This window comes from Camellia sinensis, chromosome 9 (genome assembly GCF_055761805.1).
Source record: "Camellia sinensis isolate YWXY chromosome 9, ASM5576180v1, whole genome shotgun sequence".
NCBI lineage: Eukaryota > Viridiplantae > Streptophyta > Magnoliopsida > Ericales > Theaceae > Camellia > Camellia sinensis.
Window position 1 is genome coordinate 35,845,759 of NC_138969.1, and position 9,952 is coordinate 35,855,710.

General features: G+C 31.2%; 1 protein-coding gene across 1 annotated transcript; it reads right to left on the reverse strand.

Annotated features, from left to right (window-relative positions):
* Positions 1-1,782: 1,782 nt before the first annotated feature.
* Positions 1,783-9,666, reverse strand: LOC114306191 (cysteine proteinase COT44). The gene is made up of 5 exons (XM_028251382.2): positions 8,933-9,666; positions 6,909-7,141; positions 6,259-6,396; positions 4,852-5,361; positions 1,783-2,273 (listed from the first exon to the last, which is right to left on the reverse strand). Exons 1-5 carry the CDS (start codon positions 9,420-9,422, stop codon positions 2,133-2,135), a joined length of 1,512 nt encoding a protein of 503 aa, XP_028107183.2. The 5' UTR covers positions 9,423-9,666; the 3' UTR covers positions 1,783-2,132.
* Between the last annotated feature and the right edge of the window lie 286 nt (positions 9,667-9,952).

Here is a 9,952-nt window from a genome sequence, read left to right on the forward strand (position 1 = left end):
ATCTTTGTTTTTGTTTTTGTTTTTATGTTTTTAAAAACAAAAACAATTAAGAGTTTGGAAACTCAATTTTCAGTATTTCCTAAAAAATGAGTTGTATGTAAAAAAAAATCTCAAAAATAATTTACCAAACATCGCTAACAAAAAACAGAAAAAGAAAACTATACTTTCCCCACAACAAAAGCATCCTTCAATTTTGTTCTCTAATTTGCATCTCACAAAAGAGAAGAAAACAAATATGAGAGCATAGCTATATGATAGATCAAACATCCCTATCCTCTCTCTGTCGGTCAATAAGTACTATCACTATGTACCATCTGTGATCACATTTAGGGATAGTGTGGAATCTTTTGAGCTCTATCAATGAAATAGAATTTGGATTCTTCCCAAGAGCTTTTGAGCTATATCAATGAATCAAATTTGGATTCTTCCCAAGAGCATCCTACTCAGCTAGCTGTCATTCATGACCCCCTAATTCACTTTCACTATGCAAATGCCTAATGAACAAACGACAATGCTACGTAGCTCAAATTTTATGGCTCAAAAGTGGCTCAAATGGCCAAAACGACGTCGTTTTGAGTACAGAACAACATAAAAATTGCCAAAACGACGTCGTTTTGGCCATTTGAGCCACTTTTGAGCCACAAAATTTGAGCTACGAGACATTTTCCATGTACAAAACTAAGAAATTTTGTTTATGTTAATGCATAGTTTCTCAGCAACAAAAACATGAAGGTATGACTCCCCTGTTGTGGATATGTCTCAAATTTGACTCGGATTATAAAAATTATCTGTTGGCAACCCACACTACCCCAATTAATGGGTAAATGTGGGGTTTCCTCATATATCTTCGATTAACGGGCACTAGTCCTGCTCCAGTGTTTGTATTTGAATATATTTTAACCCGGTCTCCTACTTTTAGATCCTTGTGTATGTAGGGTTATTTAAGAGTTTTAGTGTTATGATGATCTTATGAGCTTTAGATCCTTGTATATATGGGATTATAGAGAGTTGGTTTATTGCAATCACTACAATCATATTGACACTTCTTTGTTGTTCTTGGGTGGTGAAAGTAAGGTTATAGTTGAATCATGTGAATCGTTGTATGCCTATGTATTTGTTGTGCTTTAATTTTGCTCATCTTCTTGTATTCTATAGCAACGGCTTATCTACTACCTCTCCTGATTTGACCGTAAATAAGAGCCTTGTGCACTAGGACCAATCATAGTTCCCAAACAACTTGTAGGAGAGGTTATTGGGTGGTCTTGGAGCAATGCTCCGCACCATTCACCTTGTGACACTTGCGCTTGTCTCCCAAAAAACAAAGTAATACTACAAATTCAGAAAGTATCCTGAATTCAAAATGTGTACTAGATTTATTCTAGTGGTGGCCCATAATACATCAAGTTTGCATCTACACCATCCACACTTTCTGGGTAACTTTCATGTTTGAAATTCTGAGTTCCCAACTTTTCTGCAAAAATAACATAAAAGTTCTATGTCCCACAGTTAAAACCAATAAAAACAAATTGGCACCACATATAATTTCCTCAAAACGATTACATAATTTTCCCAACTTGTATAACACCAATTTTGGTTCAAAATGGGTAAAGGGGTACAAAAGATAAAGAGATTTCTTTTTCTTGAACATTCTTCTAGGTTTTCAAATTATCAAGTTTTTCACACTTTCTCTGCTTTTCTCAAGAACCAAACAGAATGGCAGACTCAAGTAGGCATCCTACACTCAACCAAGTATTATTCATATCGCAACCTTCAAACCAGAAATGTTTAAACAACAAAACATGTTTCTCATAGACCAATCCACTAGCCCTTATGATCATTACAAGCCCTTGACAACAATTTTAAGCTAATATGCAGAAAATAAACTTTAACAAATAAAACATCAAACATCAATGAAAAAATGTCACAAAATACAGATTCCAGAGAAAAAATATATATTTTCCCCGGTGTCTATGGTTCTATATTTTGCTTAATACACAACTTCAATGCCGATGATGAAATATGTTCTCAAAACAATATGATAAATGTTCCTGCGAGGAGGAAAACAATATATCAATGGTGACAACAAACCCTCAGACATCGAACAAGCGATGAATTATCAACTCCCCTGCTTCTCAGCGCATCACTGCAAAGCTGTTCCTCTTCCACTCCAGAGGTTTGTTCTTCTGCTCTGTTTCTTCATATTTAGTCCATGGGAACTTATGCTTGGCCATCTTTCTCTTCTTTGCAGCTACTCCTACGTAGTCTCCAGCATTCTGTAAAACCAAAAAAATTACAACAAAAATTGGTAACCTGTGATTGGCATATAATTTAGAACAAACATTAGGCTTAAATATCAACAAATCAAGTTGTTTATAAACAGCTCGAGTTCAGCTCTTTTAAAACTTGTTTGAGTTCTCGACTTATTTACTAAATGAACAAAGTCAAGTCAAATTTTTTAGGCTTTTTAATAATTGAGTCGAGCTAGACTCATGTTGAATAGGCTCGCAAACATAAGAATATATATAAATTAATTTTTATTCATAATATATCAATTATACTTTTTATTAATTCATTTCATTTTTTTATCTATGTTTGATGTTTGTACAATTTACATATTTGACTGATAATCATTTATTAATAATATGAGATTTATTTTATTTTATGAGTTTATTACGCTTTCTACTCTAAAACTATCGTCAAATTGTCTATTTAGTCCCTAAACTATCGATTGAATATATTTAGTCCCTAAAGTATATAAATTAAAGTCTATTTAGTCCCTGAACTATCGATTGTGTCTCCTAGGTCCCTTAAGTATATAAATCAAAGTCTATTTAGTCCCTACAGGATTACAAAAATAAAATATATGGTCATACGTATTATAAATTAGTAAAAGACTGTCCCCAATTAAGATTTTATTATAGAAAAATCTTTTAAATTTTTATTTTGTCTTTAAAAGGTATTTTATTTCATTGTGTGTTTAAATTAATATTAGAGTCTGATTTTTCAATCTTGCTAATAAATTATTTGAATAGTAGATATCCTGAAAAAATAGAATTAGATAATTTACATAATAACGCTTCTCTACAAATAGTAATAGAACAAAATAATACATTAATAAGTAATAAAAAGAACTTAGCGAAAAATTTAAAACAATCAATTAGAAATTATAAACAAAATCTAACATATAATATTAGATAAAAGCAAGCACGTATCCATTGTAAAAGATAAGTAATAAAATACTATAGATGATTACCTTTATCTTTATAAAGGAAATTTAATATATGTATTGATACCCACTTTTCAAAGATAGAATAAAAATTTAAAATTTTTTTGAAATAAAATTTTAACTAGATAGGGTCTTTTACTAATTTATAATATTTACGGATTTAGAGACTAAATAAGTTTGAATTAAATATTTTAGAAACTTTATGAATTCAATCGATAGTTTAGGGACTAAGTAGATTTTCATTTATATATTTTAGGGACCTAGTAGACAAAATCGATAGTTCAGGAACTATATAGATAATTTAACAATAATTTAAGGGTATAAAGAGTAATAAACCCTTTTTATTAATAATGTGCATATTAATTTAGATTTGATTTTTTGAACAGAGCTCAAGCTCAACTTGTTTATGCAATCGAATTAACTCAAACTAAGTTCAAGTTTTCAAATACTAGACGAGTTGAGATCGAGTTTTCAGATTCTAGATGAGACAGATTAATTTTCAATCAACCAAGGTCAAGTTTTCAAATACTAGACAAGTCGAGCTAGAATGATTTTTAATAAGCTTGAACACTATTCGTAATTTTCTGCGAGTCGAGCCCAAACACCCAAAAGATCAACTTGTTTGTAGTCCTAGATACCACAACAAAAAACAAAAAGACTATCTTGGTTTGGGAACTTTCACTTTTAGCCAAAAGGCTAACAAGTTACTATAAGTTGTCACATCACTTTTTTTATTTTTTTGCACATATTTTCGTAAAAAGTCATAATGTTATTAAAATAGCTTTTTCCCAAACGTCTCTGGTGGTGCTGGTTCGAGCCATCGACACGAGAAATAGGATAAAGTTGCATACAATTTGTTCTCAATATATCATATCTTAGTGCACTAAATTGTTTTCTAAACGATTATTCATTAAAATCAACTCAAGGAAGTAATGAATTTCTTAGATAATCTCCAATCATACCTTTTCTTTCATCAAATATAGGTTTGATCAAAAAGTGCTAATAAGTCATCTACAATTCTTTCATCAAATGTTCGTCAAATCAAGTAGAGTCATTGTTTCCATCAAATTTAGGCGTGATAAACAAACCAAAGAACTCGAGCTCAACTCATGATTGGCTCATTAAAAGCTCGTTTGAGCTCAATTCATTTAGTAAACAAGTTAAACTTGAACACATTTCGAAGCTTGTCAAAGTTTACAAACCAACTTTGAACGGTTAATTACTCATTCAGTTGAGTTCAATAAACCTAAAACTATATAAAAATACCAAACTATTTAACTCGGTTCAAAAAAAATTATTTGAGATTGGCTTGAAAGGTTAACAAATCAACCTGAACAAACTCGCTAAAGTTTTTAAACCAAAGTTTAAATAGTTAACTGTTAAGCTCGTTCGTATCAGTTATCACCCTTCAAATTTAAATTTGATAAAAATTTAAAAAGATAAGCATTGAAGAATTTTTTTTTTTCATCAAAATTGACGAAAAGTGAAATGATCATGTAAATTGATGAAAGTATTAGAAGTAGTCCATATAAAATCATGCTTTTTAATCAAATTTGAAATCAAATTAGATGAAGAAAAAAAATTGCTTGAATATGCAAAATTGAGGCATAGATAGAATTTGATACCTGGAAGCAGAGCCCTTCTTCAACATCACAAATAGGATAATCATGAGGGCAGCAATAATCAGTACCAGTACAGCACACAGCATCCGTGTACTCACAGCAACCATAGATGAAACACACATCAAATATCTCAAATATACAGCAACATGTCTGAGTCGCAGGGCAATACGAGTAGTCCCCGCACTCACTCGGCGAAGGAGACGGCGGCGGAGGAGGAGGAGGAGGAGGAGGAGGCGGCGGCGGAGTGGCCGGTGAAGGCGGCGAAGGAGGACTCAACGGGGATGGGGCATAGGACTCTTTGGTTGGATAAGAAGCCATGGCGTTGATTGCGCAGACACCGAAGGGATCGGAAGTGTTGCGTTTGATGTAACCATAGCCACTAATACCCCAAGTAGTTCCCCACGAATTTTTGATGATCCAGTACTGGTCATCGCCGTCGGAGCCATAGCCGACGATCAGGACAGCGTGGTCTATGTCGTTTGGATCACCGGAGCAATCTCCATCGTAGATTCCCTGTGTTTTTACATGTCGTTTTTGTTAGGGTGGTTGGTTTGTGGCCACATGATTTGTGGATTCAAGTGGGAATGATAGTCAAAAAATTTTAACAAATTCCGTTTATTTGGACCCAAAATAAATAAATAAAAGAATCAAAAAAAAATTATGAGAAATTTTTTTTTTTTTTTTTTTTGGTTATGTTTAGTAGTGGTGGTAATGATATGGACCAATCTAGGATTATTGATATGGGAATGTGAAAGTAGGTTTAAAGCGTGAATTTTTATAATTTTAAATTATTTTAAAATTTTTAATATAATATATAATAGTTCTTTTATTTTTTGAGGTATAATCGTCTCTTTCTGTCCGTAGACCTGTCTTTGGGTGGTGGAATAAAGGTAGAGGTGGTGAGATGCGGTGGTGGTGATGATGATGATAATAGTAGTGGTGGTATGGTGATGGTGGTAGAGGTAAAAGTGGTCGTAATAGTAGTGGTGGTATGGTGATGGTGGTGGAGATAAAAGTGGTCGTGATAGTAAGGTGACATTAGTAATATTTTAGTTTGAAAGATGTTTTCTACCTTACAAATTCAAACAACATTTTTTCATCCAGACAAAGAACGGAGTCCAACCTTTCCTAAAATGTGTTGCTTACTATTTTAGTTTTTAAGGTTCCAATCTTGTTGATTTTATCCTTCAACATTGATAAAGATGATGAGTGGTCATACAATCTTTAGAATCAAAATTAAAATTGTAGAAATTAAAATAATATGAAACATCTACTGAAATTGAACCAACTTACTAAAATTGAAATTAATAAAAGAAAAGCTTGAAATATCATAATGACGACAAATCATATATTGTAGGGACTTTTTATGAGTTTGATTGTGAAATGAAACAACAATTAGAGTAGACTTACCCCAGTATAAAGTTGAAAATCTATGGCACTACCATCTATGCCAACACTGATAGGTTGCTTAAGAACAGCACAAAACAGAGCAGTTTCATCTTCTTCTACATCTTCATATCCATCAATTGTAACATAATATGTTTTCTCCTAAATGAACATAACAAAGATGATTAGACAGAAGTGTAAAATGTGCATAGACAATTTCAAGTGAAAATTTGATCAACCCCCCCCCCCCCCCCCCCCAAAAAAAAAAAAGAAAAAAAAAGAGAATATTTTGAAGTTATTTTTGTGGTAATTTGAATGCATGATGTAAATTTAAATTTGGTATAATCCTATTTTGATACATCTTTTTGCAAGTTAAAAGTTAATAATTAAAAAGAAAAAATTAAAATCATCTCTTTTTTTTCTTCACATAATTCAATTTATGTAAGTTATTTTTGTCTCAAATTGTAAGTAGAAATTATATTAAATACTCTGACACAAATTTTTAAAATTTTAAATATATATATATGTATATATATTATTAGTAGTTACATAAGTTCTACTAAACATGCTGATGTGGTATGGGTCACATCTAAAATAAATTTGAGGGGTATATTTCAAATCCTAACCATTTATTCAAATATTTTTTCTAGTTGAATAATAGGTGAATGGAGGACCTTGGTAGTGTTGCAGTTACCATCCTCGCCAGTGTACGGATAATCAGCCTCTGTATCAATCCCTCCATTGCTAATGACCCATTCAAAAGCATAGTCCATGTATCCACCTTCACAACCATCATTGGTTGTATCACAATCCACTAGTTCTTGTTCTGAAAGGCTAATCAGATCTCCAGTCACCAATGTGTTTATTCCTTCCATGGCTCCAGTTGAAGAGAATGCCCAACAACTTCCTATAAAAATCACCAAAATTAATACTTAACAAGAAAATGAAAAAAAGAAGTGATGTTATACAAATTAACAAATACCCACACCATATCATTCTACAAATTAAAAGAATTTATTGTCATCCTTTCATTTTAAACAAAATTACATGTTGTTACTTACAATTTCAAAAGATACCCCGCACGGCCGTACCATATCATTATAGAGGAGATTTGTGCATAAATATTTGTTAAAAGCAATGGTGTTCCTAGGGTGGGCGTGGTGCGGTCAGTTTGAGAGTAAAATTATAAATAAGGAGAGATTTGGTATAAATCTCCTTCATAATAAAATTTTAATGCATTATGGGCAAGTATAAAAAGTTTTCTTGAAAAACTCAACACATACCATTATTATCAAAATATTAAATTTTAAAATAATATAACTTTTGATGTAGAAGTCAGTTTTTAATAAAATTAATATTTTTAAAATTCTCTCATTAAGATCTATTAAATATGATCCATGTTGACTATGAATTTTTTTTAAAAAAAAAAATCTATTATCGTCAAAATTGATATAAACAGTAACAATAACATATTATTCTGTTTGACAATTATTCTGTTTGACAGTAACATGTTACTCTAATTCATAGTAACATATTATTCAGACAATATTGTTCAAAAAAAATAGAAGATATTTTACTTTATCCTTACTCAATTATGTGTTTTCTCCTTAGAGGGTTTGTGAAGCAAAATAAATTAACCTGTCATTTTCACCAAATAAGGGTCCAATATAAGGGTTTTGGATAAATTTTCCTAAACCGAATGGCAGATTAGCGGATTGACAGATTAGCAAATTGCGATTCGAGAGATTTTGAGCGGATTGACGGATTGAAAAATATTTTAATAAATTATCAAGTCTTTGAATAATATATAACACTAATTTACATAATATTTTTTTTTATATATGTAACACTAATTTTACATAATATTTTATATATATATAAATATTAATTTATAATAAATTTCACATATTAAATCTCTCTCACATTCATTTTTCTTTTAATATTTCATTATAAATTAAAATATATATATATTGATTATAAAAAATGGAACTATTTTAAAGACGAATTGTAGATTTTAAAATTTAAATCATAATTAATAAATAGAACAATACAAATTAATATAAATCGATTCAACTTTAACAAAATGAACAATTCTTCCCTATTGGGATTGAGTAATCATGCTGAAATCAAAGACGCGTCCAGTACTGCATTGCTCAGTGTAGGGCCTACCAAAAACTAATTAATGCATCGACAAATTAATTTGACCATTTGTCAATTCGTTTCCTGTACTATTTATTGATAAATAAATATATAGGAAGAAATAAATTTAACAATATAGAAATCGTTAAGGAACTGAGCACACTAGGTATACAAATAAATAAAAATTTTCACTGAAATAGATTAAATTATAATTTGCACTATTCCTGGGCAGGCCACGAGAGCGGTACCAAGTCACTTAAAGGGCTTATTATACCATGACATATTATATACGAATAGTGGTAGAGATTATGAAAAAAATATCATAAAAATAATTATAAAAGATTCTTTATTTTTAAATTATTCATATAATAAAACACTACACACTAATCACATATTAATCAAAAAATGAAAAATTTTCATAATAAATTTCATGATATATTTTTATATAATCCCTAACATTATTGATTATACACACATTATATCTATTAATATGTATTACGTCTTTCATTCTGTACTTAATTTATGTGTTTCGTAGCAGAATTGTTAAAAGAAAACTTACCGCAATCTAGTTGGTCCTTAACCGCGGTGACAATCCCAAACTTCCTCCAATCCAACCACGACGGCCCTTCACAGGCTGTCATCTTCTTCTTCCCCTCCATCTTCCTTCTCTCCATCGTCATCCTCTTTTCCACCGGCTTCTTCACCTTCGACGAATAAACCTTCCTAAACTCTTCATTGCTCATATCAGCAAACTTGTTCAACCCAACCAACTGATCCGAACTCGACTTCCTCTTGCTGTTCCTCTCCATCACAAACTTCAGATTGTTCCGAAAGTTTTCGAGCCTCTTCTCGGCCTCCTCTGCATTCTTGTACACCTTTCCATGGCTCTCCTTCCATTTATGGAAGACCTCAGAGACTCTCTCCTCGGCGATGAACTCGTCCGTGTTGCCTAGGATTGAGAACTCAGTGGGGAGGCTTGAAGTGAGGCATGTTAGTGAAGCTAAGGTCAAGAAAAGGAGTAGTGTGAGTTGGGATTTTTGGGTACCCATTTTTACAACTTAGTGACCAGTAATGATCTTTCATCTTTCTAGCTTGGTTTGTATATAAGGTTCAAATACACTTGGCCTACCAGTCAACTCTACCTCTCTTAAACCCTTCATTTAAAAATAAAAAATAAAAATAGAAATAGTTTTGCTAAAGAGAATGAAATGAGTGTAATTAAATTATAGAGAAATATTTAAAATGTAGAAGTGAGAATTACAAATTGGAAAATGTTAAGATGACAAATTTGACAAAATTTGGCTACGAATTGGTGTGTTATGTAATAGTAAAATTTATGAATTTGAAATACACTTAACCTACCAGTCAACTTTCCTAATCCCTTCATTTTTAAAGTATTGCAAAGAAAATGAAATAGTTCTACTACATAGAATTAAATTATAGAAAATATTTAAAATGTGTACATGTGTCTAGATCATAAATTTGGATAGGAACTTAAAAACAGAAGAAAAATAGAGAAAAAAATAGTTTATATTTCGTTTACATTTCTTTCATATTTTTTTCTTTTTTAAATTCATAA